The following is a 17,590-nucleotide window of genomic DNA, read 5'->3' on the forward strand; positions in this document are numbered from 1 at the left end:
TGTGACAGTGTGACTGTGTGACTGTGTGACTGTGTGACTGTGTGACTGTGTGACTGTGTGACTGTGACTGTGACTGTGTGACTGTGTGACTGTGACTCTGTGACTGTGTGACTGTGTGACTGTGACTGTGTGACTGTGTGACTGTGTGACTGTGTGACTGTGTGACTGTGACTGTGTGACTGTGTGACTGTGTGACTGTGACTGTGTGACTGTGTGACTGTGTGACTGTGTGACTGTGTGACTGTGACTGTGTGACACTGTGACTGTGTGACACTGTGACTGTGTGACACTGTGACTGTGTGACACTGACACTGTGACTGTGTGACTGTGTGACACTGTGACTGTGTGACTGTGTGACACTGTGACTGTGACTGTGTGACTGACTGTGTGACTGTGACTGTGTGACACTGTGACTGTGTGACTGTGACTGTGTGACACTGTGACTGTATGACTGTGTGACTGTGTGACTGTGACTGTGTGACTGTGTGACTGTGACTGTGTGACTGTGTGACTGTGTGACTGTGTGACTGTGTGACTGTGTGACTGTGACTGTGTGACTGTGTGACTGTGTGACTGTGACTGTGTGACTGTGTGACTGTGTGACTGTGTGACTGTGTGACTGTGACTGTGTGACTGTGTGACTGTGTGACTGTGACTCTGTGACTGTGTGACTGTGTGACTGTGACTGTGTGACTGTGTGACTGTGTGACTGTGTGACTGTGTGACTGTGTGACTGTGTGACTGTGACAGTGTGACTGTGTGACTGTGTGACTGTGACTGTGTGACTGTGTGACTGTGTGACTGTGTGACTGTGACTGTGACTGTGTGACTGTGTGACTGTGACTGTGTGACTGTGTGACTGTGTGACTGTGACTGTGTGACTGTGTGACTGTGTGACTGTGTGACTGTGTGACTGTGTGACTGTGACTGTGTGACTGTGTGACTGTGTGACTGTGACTGTGTGACTGTGTGACTGTGTGACTGTGACTGTGTGACTGTGTGACTGTGACTGTGTGACACTATGACTGTGTGACACTGTGACTGTGTGACACTGTGACTGTGTGACACTGACACTGTGACTGTGTGACTGTGTGACACTGTGACTGTGACTGTGTGACTGACTGTGTGACTGTGACTGTGTGACACTGTGACTGTGTGACTGTGACTGTGTGACACTGTGACTGTATGACTGTGTGACTGTGTGACTGTGACTGTGTGACTGTGTGACTGTGACTGTGTGACTGTGACTGTGCGACTGTGTGACTGTGCGACTGTGTGACTGTGTGACTGTGTGACTGTGTGACTGTGTGACAGTGTGACTCTGTGACTGTGTGACTCTGTGACTGTGTGCTCTGTGACTGTGACACTGTGTGACTATGTGACTGTGACTGTCTCTGTGACTCTGTGACTGTGTGACTCTGTGACTGTGTGACTGTGACACTGTGTGACTGTGACTGTGTGACTGTGACACTGTGTGACTGTGTGACTGTGTGACTGTGACACTGTGTGACTGTGTGACTCTGTGACTGTGTGACTGTGACTCTGTGACACTGGGACTGTGTGATTGTGACTGTGTGACTGTGTGACTGTGACTGTGTGCTCTGTGACTGTGACACTGTGACTGTGTGACTGTGACTGTGTGACTGTGACTGTGTGACTGGGACTGTGTGACTGTGTGACACTGTGACTGTGTGACTGTGACTCTGTGACTCTATAAGGCTTGGCTTCCACGTGAGGCCCAGTCACCCATTTAATTACAGCTCAGACTGAGATGGCACATCGATGAAAACTCATATGGCTGTGGTGAGGTTTTGAAATAAGTCAGTTTAGACTGGCCATCTTTAGTGTAGACCAGAGAGAGTCACGTGTGAGAACTCAAAGATACTCCACCGACCAAGAAAATCTCTAATGTACACCCTAAAGTAGTTTAGTTTAGAGATACAGCGCAGAAACAGGCCCTTCGGTCCACCGAGTTCGTTTCAACCAGCAATCACCCCGTACACTAGCACTATCCTACACACTAGGGACAAATTTACAATTTTACCAAAGCCAATTCACCTACTAACCTGCACGTCTTTGGAGTGTGGGAAGAAACCGGAGCAGCCAGAGAAATCTCACGCGGTCACAGGGAGAAGGTATAAAATCCGTACAGACAGCGCCCGAGATCAGGAACCCGGGTCTCTGGCACTGTAAGGCAGCAACTCTACCGCTGCGCCACCATGCCACACAAAGTTACATGCGTATGTTAGTCTCACAGTAAATCATCAAGGTCCCATTTTCTTTTTCTTTGTGAACTGTGATCATTAATTATTGATTAGTAGGAGGTTTGTTCCGGTTGCCCCCCACCCCATTCTTCTTATAGATAACAACTCCTCCATTGGCTATCTAAGCACAGAAGAACCTGTGGACCTATTTTTCTGTCTTAACCACATTTTTACTTATCCGGTCAGCTTGATTTTCTGCTCATAGTCCTCCACTCTAACCTGCAACATGCCTATCTCTGCACTAACTATGCCTAAACATTTCTCTATTCTAAATAACCTATCTTTCCATAATCCTTTTTCAGTATGTAAGGCATTTACATTGATTATATTGTAACTTTTCCTATGATTCCTGGTGATACCATCTTCAGTGGACTCCTGCTGTGCCATGTACCAGTGTCTGCATTCACCTCATCCATTCCTCTCATGATTTTGTACGCAGAGACAAGATCTCCCCTCATCCTCGACAACCTCTTCTCCCATCTCCAACATTCCCTCGCTGTGTCCTGCCTCTTCTCTCTCCCAGCTTTCTTTCCATCCCCATGCAATCAGTCTGAAGTCCCGGCCCACGACCTCACTTGCCTATACACTCCAGAAATACTGCCTGACCTGCTGAGTTACTCCAGCACTTTGTCTTCTCAGCTATAATGTAAATAGTTATACAAACATAGAGTCATGGAGTCATTGCTGGATCATTGAGTCATAGAGTCATAAGGGCGGTAACTTCCGTAGAGCACAGCAGTAGAGTTGCTGCCTTCCAGCGCCAGAGACCCAGGTTTGATCCTGACTAATGGGTGCTGGTTGTATAGAGTTTGTATGTTCTCCCTGTGACCGCTTGGGATTTCTCTGGATGCTCCGGTTTCCTCCCGCACTCCAAAGATGTACAGGTTTGTAGGTTAATGGGCTTCTGTAAATTGTCCCCAGTGTGTAGGATACAACTAATGTACGGGTGATCATTGGCCAGCGTGGTCTCGGTGGGCTGAAGGGCCTGTTTCCATACTGCATCTCTAAACCAATCTGCACTTCAAACAAGATACAAGATAAAAGATAGATTTATTCATCACATGTGCCTGATGGCAAAGTGAAATGAAATTCCCATACAGCCATACAATAAAAAAGGGACACAACACATAAAACATCCCCACACAGCAGAATCAAAGTTTCCCACTGTGTGGGAAGGCACCAAAGTCAGTCTCTTCCTCCATTGTTCCTCGTGGTCAGGACCTGCATTGTAAAAGTGTGTTACATCATTAAGTCTTGACAGGCAGCAAAAGTCTCTCTTTTATACCAAGCCTTTCATTTTACCTTATAAGTTTCCGGAAGTTCTGTTTGAAAGTCCTCTTGCAGCCTAATTACATGAGACCATGCAGTCTTTTGATTCTCAGATTTCAGGGTATGTATGGACTCTGATCAGCTGTTCAATGGGTCCCTCTGTTGTCAGAATGAGGAATAACAAGACATGCAAGATATAGAAACGAGGAACTGCAGATGCCCGGTTGCAAAAGAAGACACAAAGTGCTGGAGTAAATCAGCGGGTCGGGCAGCATCTCTGGAGAAGATGCAGCCCAAAGACATGCATGTTTGTAAGTTAATTGTCCACTGTAAAATAGTAAGATTAAACGAGAACTTACCAGTTTGAAGTTTGATCTTTATTTTATGAGGAGGAACGTTGAGGGACTACGTGAAGAACCCCGCCTACGGCGCATGCGTGTCATTCTTCAAAGCAGCGGTGTGAGGTCACAGATAGAAAATAATGACCTAAGATAGTAAGATTATTAAAGAGATACCAGTTTAAGATATGACCATATAAGGGTGGGAGCGGAGGGCACGTAGTCCCTCAACGTTCCTCCTCATAAAATAAAGATCAAACTTCAAACTGGTAAGTTCTCGTTTAATCTTACTATTTTACTTCGGAGTCACGTGAGTGACTTCGTGAAGACTTCAAAGCTCTGTGACCTCATGCCGTGGAACGAGTCCAATTTTCACAACTGCCTTGGTAGTTTGGGAGAAATTGTTACTGGTATTTAAAAAAAAAACAAAAAAAAAACACAATGATACCAACATTTTTAAGCAAAAATTGTAAATAATATTGATTAAATCAATTTATAAACCTTATAAGCTTCAGGTGTAAATTAAATAGAACTCAAAATTTTTCCCCGAAAACGTTTCTTCTTTCCTAACTGGTTTGTTGTAATATGTGCGAAACGTTTTCTCTGATGACCATCCTGCAGTTCTGAGGATATTGTCCATCGGTACCTCCAGGCGATTAGCTGCTGATGTAGATGCAGCCCTGGTGGAGTGAGATTTGAATACATTAGTGTCCACTCCTGCCTGAACTAAGCAATATCTCAGCCACCGTGAAATGGTCTGAGTCGAGACTTTATGGTATGGCTTCTTATGGCTAATTAAAAGAGCCTTTTCATTGCCTCTGATAGCCTTCGTTCTGTCCATATATAACATGATGTGTTTTACTACACAGAGACGTTCATCCTGTGGATAGGCTATGAACTCTATCACCTGACCCGCTGATCCTGGTCTATTGTGCTTAATAAGGCCCTGGATCACGAAAATCAGCCTTCCTGTCGCCTCCGTCAAGTTATCCAATCTTAACTTCTGTAATGACTGGACCCTTTGCGCTGTGACCAGCGCCATAAGCATAACCATTTTCATAGTTAGATAGTTTAGCGGTAATGCCGTAGCCGGTGACCAATTCCGTAACATTTTTTAGGACTACGCTCACATCCCAGATTTGGCTATATCTAGCCCTTGGTGGGTTAGTGTTAAAGATGCCTCGTAGCAGTTTTATTACTAGAGGATGTGAGCCGACACCCTGTCTTTCTGTGCCTTCCCATAAATAACTGGACAAGGCACTCCTAGCACTATTGACCGTGCTGTAACTGAGTCCTTCAAAGTGCAGGCTTGTGAGGAATTCTAGGACAGCTGGAATATCCACCTTTCTGTGGTCTAGATTGTTGTCCAGGCAGTATTTAGTCCATTTCTTGACATGACATAAATATTGTTTTTGAGTGGAAAGTCTCTGTGCTGCTGTGATCATGTCCACAGTTCTATCAGATAAACCCATATGCCGAAATGGTTCCTTCAGAGTCTACAACCCAATAAATTTAGATAATTATGGCAAGGATGGCTGTCCCCAGTCACCGGATGCACCAGCAACTGAGGACTATGTTTTAAAGTAATATATGGTGTAAGCACCAAATCCTGCAGCACCGAGAACCATGGTTTGGTAGGCCAATCAGGTACTATGAGAATCCCAGATGCCGAGTCTAGCTGAATTTTCCGTAGTACCCGATTGATGAGGCAGAAAGGAGGAAATGCATAAATGAACCATTTCCCCCAGTGCAAAGAGAATGCATCTGTAGCTTCTGCCTCAGGATCTGGTTCCCATGATATATACCTAGGTAACTGATGATTTAACCTGGATGCAAAAAAAGATCAATATCCGGCCTTCCGTACTTTGCTGTGATATCAGCAAATATCTTTCTGTCTAACATCCATTCCGTATTTTCATTCAATTTTCGTGACCTGGCGTCTGCCACTGAATTAAGTATCCCTGGTAGATACGTAGCCGATAACCAAATATTCCTTTGGATACACCATTCCCAAATATGGTTTGCCAATTCAGCACAGGATATTGATATATTTCCACCCATATGATTTATATATGCCACCACCGTGGTATTGTCTATCTGCAATCTAACATGCTGGTTAATCATTCCCGAGCAATAAGATTTTAAACCATAAAAAGCACTCAACATTTCTAAGTAATTTATACCCTTTGTGGTAAGTAGGTTAGTTTCCTGTATATTCCATCTCCCTCCAGAGCTCGAGATGGTATCCGTTGCTCCCCAACCCAGTGCACTGGCATCTGTTTGTAATACCACAGATGGGTTTGGAATAACTATTGGGTTGGAGCTATATATAACATTTTGTTCCCACCATTGTAGTTCTTTTATAGCTCTAATTGTTAGCTCCATAGGCCTATCAAAATGGCCTCTATTAATTTTTAGTGCTCTAATTTTTTCTCTTTGTAAATTTTGGTAATGCAATCGTCCAACTTGAATGGCAGGAAACGTGGCTATAATTTTCCCAATAATCCTGGCTACCCGTCTAATGGATGGTTTAACGGTATTAATAAGCTCTGTGCAATCCTTTTGGAACTCAGTGGCTTTCCCTATAGGTAAAGTCACTAACATATCAAGTGTGTTAATAGTGAACCCCAAGTAATCAATATTAGTTGCAGGTGTTAATCTTGACTTAATTGGATGGATAATGAATCCCAGCTGTTCCATCAATTTTCTTGTGGCAACCACTGCTCTACTAGCCAATTCATAAGTTTTCCCCACAATCAAGATATCCATTTTAAAATGAGCATATTGTACAAACTTATTAAGTGTTGATAAATCAATAATTATCCGGCAACCCCCATCTTTCTTATGTCTAATGAATATATTTGAGACAAATTCCTGTTGTTCATGTTTGGTTTTTTCCATTACTCCTTTCGTGAACAACCTTTGTATTTCAATTTTGCTTTAGCTCTGTCTAATTTGGTAAGCATATAAGTTCTGTCCGGTGTATGTTGTACTGGAGGTTCTTGTATGTGTATAAACTCTATAAGATATACCTTAATACTGCTAAGGATATACCTATCCACAGTTAACTTACACCATGCTTCCAAATGAAATTGCAACCTCCCTCCAAGTTCTGTGCTCCTTATTAATTTTTGAGGCACAGACCCACCTACCTCCATGGTTATCGGTGGTGTTACTTTCTTGGTCTTAACCGAGGTTGCGGAGGGCCTTGAGGTTGAAAGTGGGGTAAATGTTGAAGTGGAGGCTTCCGCATTTTCCATTGTGGGCGTCCCGGGCCAACCCCTAAAAAAGGACGCTGTTGCTGGTTTCCTCTGGCCTCTCTCCAATTTTTCGTACTATACATACTAGTACTTGCTTTTTTAGTCGTCCCATAAGGATGATACCGTTTTCCGACATATCCTTTGGTCGCTTTTATTAGGCCCAACGTTTTGGCCTCTTCCTCCAAATCTTTGACCTGTTTTGATAGGTCACCCCCAAACAACAAATTTTGAGGTTTTATGGCTTTCTGTTTGCACAGGATTGCAAATTTTGGGTCTAACGTTGGCTGAATAGCCCCTTTCCTGATGTTGTTCAGTTCAAATTGAACATTGCAAAACAGTGTAAAGCGTCTTTCATATCATTGGACATATGCACATTTTCCAGCGTACGGGCCAAAGCTGTTATACCCGCCGAGAGTCCTTTACTAGCATTCTGTATTTTTATATCCAGACTCCGAATATCCTGCCCCACGTGTCTCCAAATGCTTCGGTTCACCTTGGGTACATTCAGAGCCGCACAATTTCGCGGAGGTAAATGTCTTGCCCATACCTCAGCTAAGGTATCAGTTTTGAGGTGATGGGTCGTCATATAATCAATGCTGGCCGCCATCCTGGCCTCTAGGTCTTTTCCAGTTTCTTCTTGCTGGAAATATGTGTGCACCATGTCCAGCAACTGTGTTCCCTCATCCTCCATATGGGAACGTGGCTCTGACTCTTGTTCAGAGTCCGAGTCAGGCAGCCCTTGAACACCCTCTTCAGATGAGGATGATATGTCCAGCAGCCTTTTCTGGCCATGCTCTGAGGGACTTACACCTGTATGTGTGCGGCTTTTATCCATTTTCTGGAGCCTGACACTATGGAGATGTTCCTCCCACAAACCGCTCCAGCCGACTTTCGTGCTCTCCCGCACTAGTCGCTCGCGGGTGTTTCTTTTTAGCCCACCGCTCCTGCCGACTTTCGTGCCCTCGGGCACTAGTCGCACGCGGTTTAAATCGCAACTCGTCGCCATGCCTACCGGCTCTGGTTGCTCCCGGCCGCTGCAAACGCCGTTTTTTCGCCGTCCCGGTACTCCTCCAAACAGATAGATGACGGCCCCACATGCTGCAGCCACTCGTACTGTTTTCCGAGCTCTGCAGATGCGATCGCTGCCGGCTGCTCTATGCCCTGCAGCTGGTCATCATCACTGCTATACAAGTAAGTATTTACCGGCGATTTTTCGGGCTCACTTTCCCAGCGGTTCGTTTTGCGGTTCGCCTTCCCGCCCGGTCTAGAATTAGTTTTTCCCGGCGCGGGGTTTGAATCTGGCACAGCTGGCTCAACGCAAACTGCCTGTGCCGTCGGCTGCTGCTGCGGGTCCCCGGCACCTTTACCGCCGACATCCTGCAGCTTCTTCACAGCCTTTCTGCGTCCTCTATCCATTCCTAAAAAACGGTGAAAATGCAGAATCACTTACCTGCCGTCGACCGGCTTGTTAACTCTCCCGTTCAAGGGGACGTTCTCCCCAGGTCCGACACGTTCAATGCGTGTATGCGATATGACACGCATGCGCCGTAGGCGGGGTTCTTCACGAAGTCACTCACGTGACTCCGAAGTAAAATGGCCCTAATGTGTAGAGAAGAAGAGCAAGTGTGATAATATAGAACTGGTGTGTACATTAACACTATCCTACACATTAGTGATAATTTATAATTTTGTCTAAACCAATTAACCTACAAACCTGTATGTCTTTGGAGTGTGGGAGGAAACCGGAGTGCCCAGAGAAAACCCAAGCGGTTACAGGGAGAACGATCAAACTCTATACATACAGCACCTGTAGTCAAGATCGAACCCGGGTCTCTGGCGTTGTAAGGCAGCAACTCTGGCGCTGTAAGGCAGCAACTCTACCGCTGTGCCACCGTCCAGCCTAACCCTTTTGCTGAGAAAAGAACATCCATAGCCAAATAGCTCCATTTGTGTCTCCAATTCATAATCCTGTCCTTTGACCTCATCCAGCAGATTACTCAGCCATACAATTAGTTAGGGCAGTCAAGGGGCCTTGTTGACATTTCCTGTCTACTGGGTACATAATATAAGATGTGCTATTTCAGTCCCATTGCTGCTGACTCTTGGTATGCTGCGCTGAATAATTTATCCCTCGCTTAATGAAATGTGTCTCAGTGTTAATTAAATGCGAGGCAGGTATGACTACTCTTCATTTTCCTGCAAGTTTTCTCTGGTCTCTGGAGTCTCCACAGGGCCAACCGTCTCCTAGGGCTCCACGTTGATGCTGATTTACAACCGCCATCAAGTGCCACTCAGGCATGAAGCTAATTGAAGAAACTTTGCCCAGCGCCATCCACGCCGACAAAGTTTAGTTTAGTTTAGAATGTACAGCCCAGAAACAGGCCCTTCAGTCCACTGAGTCTGTGCCGACCAGCAATCCCCACACACTAACATTATCCTACACAGACTAGGTACAATTTACTATCTTAACCAAAGCCAATTAACCTACAAACCTAAAGGTCTTTGGAGTGTGGGAGGAAACCGGAGCACCCAAATAAAAACCCACACAGGTCACAGGGAGAATGTACAAACTTTGTATGGACAACGGGATTGAACCTGGGTCTCTGGCGCTGTGAGGCAGCAGCTCTAACGCTGCGCCACTGTGCCGCCCGAAGTTCATGCCCGAAGCTAAGTGACTTACCTGGCAACAGAGCGCAGAACAAAACTAGGCGCAACGTTCTGCAGTAACTCAGCGTGTCAGGCAGCATCTCGAGAGAACATGGAGTGGTGACGTTTTGGGTCAAGATCCAGCATTTTGTGTCTACATGGTATATCTGTCTGATATGTTGACCCATTATCTGTTATTTGCACTTTATCAGTATTTATTCATGTGTGTATATATTTATACAATGGTATATGGACACACTGATCTGTTTTGTAGTAAATGCCTACTATGTTCTGTGTGCTGAAGCAAAGCAAGAATTTCATTGTCCTATCAGGGACACATGACAATAAACTCACTTGAACTTGAACTTGAACTTGAACTTGTTGTCACCTTCTCCTAGCTTACAATGGTCTAGTCTATATTTTCTTTCATCTGAATCCCTTTTGATCTCATACACTTCCTTTTCTCTGTAACTCCCTCTCCCCTGCCGCTCAGTCTGAAGAAGTGTCTCGACCCAAAACGTCTCCCATTCCTTCTCTTCAGAGATGCTGCCTGCCCCGCTGAGTTACTCCAGCATTTTGTGTGTCTATCTTTAGTGTGAACCAGCATCTGCAGTTCCTCCCTACCCAACAATATAATTAACTTCTGAAGTTAAAGAAGAAGGGTGAAGAAGGGTTTCGGCCCGAAACGTCGCCTATTTCCTTCGCTCCATAGATGCTGCTGCACCCGCTGAGTTTCCCCAGCAATTTTGTGTACCTTCTAATATAATTAACTTCATTTGGATCAATGCACACAATGACACAAAATAATGAATGCCCTGCTGTCCCATTCCCTGAACTTCAACGAGTCCCACTCCCTCTGATTTTCAGTCAGTTCCACCCCTCTGATCTTTAATTAAGAATGGGAGACTTAATCTCTATCTCTGTCTATCTTAAATATATTGTTGCTCTCCAGGTTTGGTTGCAGAGGTGTAGCCAGATTAACGGGATGTAACCATGCCTGACCCAACAAGTGTTTGCTTGACGCACCTTTAGAAAGGTAGAATAAATGAATTAGTACCCTGGTCTCAGTACGAGGATAGGCTGTTGTTGCTCTTCCTGGGTCAGTCTAATAGCTAGTAGGGAAAAAATGACAAGAACGTAAGTATCAAATAATCTAGCAACAACAGAACTGAATCCTGGAACGTATCGGTGGCAACCACAAATGCATCTACTATCTGCCATATCTTCATAGCGGCTCAGCGGTAGATTTGCTGCCTTACAGCGCCAGAGACCCGGGCTCGATCATGACTACGGGTGCTGTCACTTTCTCCCTGTGACCGCGTGGGTTTACTCTGTGTGTTCTGGTTTCCACGCACTTTCCAAAGATGGGCAGGTTTGTAGGTTAATTGACTTTCCATCCATTTTCCAAAGACGTGCGGATTTGCATGCTTCTTGGATTCTGTAAATTGTCCCCAGTGTGTAGGGTAGAAGTAGTGTTGGGGTGATCACTGGTCGGTGTGGACTCGGTCGAAGGTCCTGTTTGCACGCTGTACCTCTAAACTAAACTAAGATTCCCCCTGCTGGATTGGTGTTTGTTGGACCTCCGGGTGCTACAGTTTCTTCCCACATTCCAAAGACATGCAGGTTTGTAGGTTAATTGGCTTCTGCAAATCCTCCTTAGTGCGTGGGATGATCCTCCCTAGTATATGGGTGATCTTTGGTTAGCGTGGACTCGGAGGGCCGAAGGGCCTGTTTCCACACTGTGTTTCTAAACTAAACTAAACAAAAACTAAACTGTAAACTCTTTTGGAATACCTTTGAAATCACAACATAAATGCAAGCTCTTTACATTCTATTGAGAGTGGATTGCCATTTACTGTTGTGTTATGGAGGCATCTCTTTTACATGGTGCCCCTCTGCTTGTTTCCACAGAGGAGCTCCTGAGAACCAACATCGCCCACTGGTGGTCTCCAGATGGTGCCAGGCTTGCCTATGCCACGATCAATGACTCGAGGGTGCCCACCATGGAAATCCCGATGTACCTCAACTCACTGTACCCGACCGGGAGAGTGTACCCTTATCCAAAGGTACAAGTAATAGCTACTTATGAATGATGAATGGGATGACGGGAGGGCACAGCGGTAGAGTTGCTGCCTCACGGCGCCAGAGACCCGGGTTCGATCCTGACCTCGGGTGTTGACTGTGCGGAGTTGGTACGTTCTCCGTTTCCACCGGTTTCCTCCCACATCCTAAAGTAGCAATATTACAAAATTTTGAGATTTTAAAAATCAAGTCTGCAATTTATCCCATCAGATAAAGCATAAAAAGAAGTTTAATTTGTCACCAAATTCACTTTCATATCTTCAGTATTAAATAAGTTATGGCCATTTTCATACTCGGAAATTAGCATCTTGTTCCCTATTGCTTTTCCATTGACTTAACACAAAAGCTGTGATCAAGGACAGTCAAATGGCCATAACTTTCTTAAAAATTAAGAGAACTAAAATAAATTTTCAATTATTATAGATTGAAGCATTCTGAAACAAATATGAAACAATTTTACTTAGATGACTTGAAATTAAAACATATAATTAGTTAGTTACCTAATTGTAGCTAATTACAAAATTCAATTACTAGATCTAAACATCTATCAATTTCTTAAGAATAGATTAACATTTTTAAATAGCCTAAGTGTCCAAATAATATTCACACACAAATTCACAATATAACATAATTTTAAAATCTCATTGCTATGGATTTATAGGCCAAATGGAAGGAATTTAATGTTTAATACCTGTAAATTAATGGCTATTTAAATCAACTTGCGAGTGGGTTTTTCTGGAACGCGATCATTTGGAAAGTTGCGGTTTGCGGTGATTTCGACCCCCATATCGGCATGCCGGTTCGTATGGGGACTAAATCACCGTTTTGCAACTTTAAATGAGAACTAAAGGCATCTTAAGGACCACTTTTATACATAAAAATAAACGGCTTTCTTTTACCTGTCACCTACATGAAATCCGTCCCCGTTTGCGGCGTTGACGGCTTTAGAAGCTGATTTTAAAATGACTCCAGCGCTGAACTAGTCGGGCGATTTAAAAAAAAAAAAGACACAGAACGGCCGTCGGAACGATTCTTCAGCAAAAGCTTGCACTCCAACCAAATATAATCCAGGACAAGGTAGGGGAAAAAATGCGTTTTAACCCCGCCCCCCCACCCTTAAAGGCGCCAAAATCGCGCACACAGCCAGTGGCAGAATTGCAGCGCCGCTGAAGGTAAGTATTGTAACATACCTACCTAAAGACGTGCAGGTTTGTAGGTTAATTGGCCTCTATAAATTGCCCCTAGTGTGAGGATGTGAAGCTGGGATAACATAGAACTAGTGTACGGGTGATCGTTGGTCGGTGCTGACTCAGTGGGCCGAAGGGCCCGTTTCCACTGTATCTCCAAACTAAACTAAAATAATTTCAAGTTTCCTCCAAACAAAATGAGTGGAAATAAGCAATTATATGTCAAAGTGCATTCATGGTTACCTTTGCTTGAGCTGTGGCAAGTTTTATCAGGTGTCATTTTCAAAACTAAGAACTCAAAGGGCTTGTAAACATCGACTTCATCTACACTTCACGCTGCCTCGGCAAAGCCACCGACATAATCAAGAACCAGTTTCACCCAAGTCACTCCCTCGTCTGCCCTCTCCCATCAAGCAGGAGGTACAGAAGTGAGAAAACGCACACCTCCAGATACATGGACGTGAATTGCTCTTCCCAGCTGCTGTCAGGCAATTGAACCATCCTATCACCAAGTATACAGTGGTCCTGACCTCCCATCCACCTCATCTGAGCCCCTTGGTCTACCTTTAATCAGACTGTACTGGACTTTATCTTGCACTAAACGTTATTCCCTTTCTCCTGTATCTGTACAGTGCGGACAGCGTGATTGTAATCGAGTATAGTCTTTCCGCTGACTGGATAGCACGCAATATAAAAGCTTTGCAATGTACCTCGGTAGACATGACTATAAACAAAACGAAACTAAGAGAACGATATTTTTGCAGTCAGGGCATCCTGTTGAAATGATCGTTCCTCTGCTTCATCTCTCCAGTATTAAATCCATTCCTTGCTCTCTGCCTACAGGCCGGCCAAGAGAATCCAACCATCTCCCTCTACGTGGTGAATTTAAATGGGCCGACACATACACGGGAGATGATCCCACCAGATGACACCAGAATGAAGTAAAGCCCTTGTCTTTAATTTATGTCTACCTCATTGTTCCATCTTGCATCCGTTTTCCTTTCAGTATCAGAATTAGCTCTGTATTGAGTATATAAGTTGGGAGATCATTTTACAGTCATACAAGACATTGGTGAGGCCACATTCAGAGTATTGTGTTCAGTCTTGTTCGCCATGTTCTAGGATAGATGTTGTCAAGCTGGAAAGGGCGCAGAGACGATTTACGAGGATGTTGCCAGGACTTGAGGGCCTGAGCTACAGGGAGAGGTTGAACAGGCTCGGACTCTATTCCTTGGAGTGGAAGAGGATGAGGGATGATCTTAAAGAAGTGTGTAAGATCATGCGATGAATAGATGGGGTAAATGCACAGAATCGTTTGCCCGGAGTAGGGAATCATGAACCGGAGGACATAGGTTTAATGTGAGTGGGATAGATTTAATAAGAACCTGAAGGGTAACTCTTTTACACAAAGGGTGGGAGGTATATGGAACGAACTGCCGGACGTTAAGGCAGGTACTATCATAATGTGTAAGTGGCATTTGGATGGATGGGACAAGTTTAGAGGGCTACGGGCCAAGCACGGGCAGGTGGGAGTAATGTGAATGGGGGCATGTTGGTCAACGTGGGCAAGTTGGGCCAATGTTTCTACGCTGTGTGACTGTATGAATCTAAATCTGTAGAAGGCTCCCGACCCGAAGAGTCATCTATCCATGTTCTCCTGAGATGCTGCCTGACCTGCTGAGTTACTCCAGCATTTTGTGTCATTTCATGTATTAACCAACATCTGTAATTCCTTATTTCTACATTTTGACTACTCTCCCGTAAAATCTTCTCATGTTGTGCCTACTTTGAAGAGATCTCCTCTTCGCTCCCTAAAAGTCTGAAGAAGGGTCTCGACCCGAAATGTCACCCTTCCATGTTCTCCAGAGATGCTGCTCGACCCGCTGACTTACTCCAGCACATTGTGTCCAAGATTTATAAAGGTGGAAGGAAGGAAAACAAGCAACATTAACTAGAGGGCACATTTGTAAGAAGAAGCAGAGAGATCCAGGTAGAAGTATGAGAAATGGCAAGAGAAAACCCCCCACAAAGTGCTGGAGTAAAGCAGTGGGTCAGGCAGCACCCCTGCAGAACATGGACAGGTGACATTTTGGGGTCGGTATCCTTCTTCAGACTGATGCGGGGATGGGGGAGGGTGAGGAAGAAAGCTGGGAGAGAGTAGGGGCAGGACTAAGCATGGCAGGTAATGGGCGAACACAGGCAAGAGGGGTTTTATGTAGGGCAGATGGTTGGACAAAGGCCAGATGAGAAAAAAGGTGTGGGACAAAACAATTAAAGGAGGGAGAAAGGGGAGGGGGGTTTGTGAGGCAACTTAAAATTGGAGAATTTAATGTTCATACCATTGGGTTGTAAGCTACCCAAGTGGAATATGAGGTGGAAGTTGTTCCTCCAGTTTGTGTGTGGCTTCACTCTGGCAATGGGGGAGGCCCAGGACAGAAAGGTCGGTGTGAGTACAGGAAGAGACGAGGCAGGTTGAGAAAATGGTGAAAGATTATGAGAGATAGACATGAGGAAGATGGAGGCACGAGAGGCTGCAGATGTTGGTAAAACAAACTGCTGGAAGAACTCAGCGGGTCGGTCAGCATTCGTGGAGAGAAATGGACTGGTGATGCTTTGGATTGGGGCCCTTCTTCACACTGATAGCATAGAGGGGTGAAAGCTGGTAAAGAGAGTCAGTCTTACTGTCTCCAGCTACATTTTATCTCTGTTTGCATTTGTTGTTACCTTCTCCCAGCTAACAATGATCTATGAAAGACACAAAATGCTGGAGAAACTCAGAGGGTGAGGCTACATCTATGGAGAGAAGGAATTGGCGACGTTTCTTTGCCCTGTTTTCACATCTTCACACTCCCCCCCCCCCCTCCCCCCCCCGCCCCCGACATCAGTCTGAAGAAGGGTCTCGACCCAAAACGTCACCTATTCCTTCTCTCCAGAGATGCTGCCCGTCACACTGAGTTACTCCAGCATCTTGCGTCTATCTTAGGTTTAAACCAGCATCTGCAGTTCCTTCCTGCACAAAGAGAGGTGAGGAGCAGGTGAGGGGCAACATTTTCAAGTGATAGGGGTGAGTAGGGGAGATTGGCAGCTTGGTGGAGATGATAGCTTACGTTGGAGGTGAAATTGAGACTAAATGGTACATGAAGGATCTTGGCCAGCCTGTAGGTAGGGAGTAAGGAATGGATTTAACAACGGAGAGATGAAGGGTGCAGATGTGGAATCAGAGAATAATGATGTAATACCGGAGAGGAAGATAATGAATGGAAAGGGAGGAAGGAGGGGAGAAGCCTGTAAATTGGGGAATTTAGTGTTCATGCAATTTGGATGTGGGTAGCAAAGTGTAATATGGGGTGTTGCTCTCATTGATTCGGAGGGGGAGGGGAAGATAGTACAAGGAGCTATTTTCTCAATACAAGAGGAGGTCCATGTAAAAGCCAAACATTGTGTCCTAAGGAACCTTTGAAATTTTCTGTCCTAGGATTCACGGAATTTGTGCAAGACCAATGGCTAAGGTCAAGACCAAGGTTAATTGGCTTGGTATAAGTGCAAATTGTCCCTAGTATGTGTAGGATAGTGTTAGTGTGCGGGGATCGCTGGTCGGTGCGGACTTGTTAGGCCAAAGGGCCTGTTTCTGCGCTGTATCTCTAAACTGAACTAAATTAAACTAAACTAATAGGCCTTTTTCACGGGGCGACTTGACGCAAGAGTTAACCAGAGTTTAACTTCGTGGGAAACTCGTGCGATAACAGTACGGCATTCGTGGACCACCGTGGACCACCGTGGCGCTAACGGCAGGTAATCGTGTAACTTGGTGACTCGGGAGAAAATTCAAGCAAGCTTGAAATTCTCCAAGAGTGACTTGTACACTTGTGGTTGAGCATTGCAACTTTATATGAACGTAGTGGCCAGTGCGATATCCGTGCGATATCCGTAATAACTCTTGCGGTTACCGTGGGAACTCCTGCGAACGGTAAACCCGGAAGCTGGACAGAGGGGACAGAAGGTGAGTAAAAAAGGTGGTCTCAATATCGCCAATGGAACATGTGTCCATCGAGGACGTCCCACCTAATTGTCATTGTTGGAGAATCTTTTTAACAGGAACACTTGCAGAGATGGCTCCCAGAAAAGCTCAAAGAAAGGGGGTAAAGCATGTCAGAAAGGTTTTTGCCATGCAGGAGAATGAGGAGGAGACGCAGCAAGAGAGACAGGTGGAGAGGCAACAGGAGATGCCACAGATAACACTGCCTGTGGGCTCCTTGGAGGAGGGAGAGGGTGAGCAAGGTGGATTTCAGATTGCCTCCCCAGTAGCCGTTGTAGGAATAGCCTCAACAGACGCTTATGTAAAGGGAAGATGGCAGTACCAATTTAACGAGATTCTCTACGATAAATCCAGAGAGGATTATAGAAACAGGGAGAGAAAACGGAACCTGCTGGAGACGAAGGCTGCGGAGTATCCCGGGTGCTCATGTGAGTATATATAACGATATATTAGTTCATCAACAGGAGAACCATTTAATGTTATCCAAGATTTAAAAACATACAATGCT

At 45.1% G+C, this 17,590-nt stretch overlaps 1 protein-coding gene across 5 annotated transcripts in view; it reads left to right on the plus strand.

Annotated features, from left to right (window-relative positions):
* dpp6 (dipeptidyl peptidase like 6) overlaps positions 1 to 17,590 on the plus strand; it is a 1,023,588-nt gene that overhangs the window by 931,026 nt on the left and 74,972 nt on the right. For all 5 annotated transcript variants that reach the window (XM_033044183.1, XM_033044163.1, XM_033044144.1 and 2 more), the window contains exons 9-10: positions 11,689 to 11,843; positions 13,890 to 13,987. In XM_033044183.1, the coding sequence (XP_032900074.1) occupies positions 11,689 to 11,843; positions 13,890 to 13,987 (253 nt within the window). The remainder of the gene's footprint in view (positions 1 to 11,688; positions 11,844 to 13,889; positions 13,988 to 17,590) is intronic.

This window comes from Amblyraja radiata, chromosome 2 (assembly GCF_010909765.2).
Source record: "Amblyraja radiata isolate CabotCenter1 chromosome 2, sAmbRad1.1.pri, whole genome shotgun sequence".
NCBI classification, from domain to species: domain Eukaryota; kingdom Metazoa; phylum Chordata; class Chondrichthyes; order Rajiformes; family Rajidae; genus Amblyraja; species Amblyraja radiata.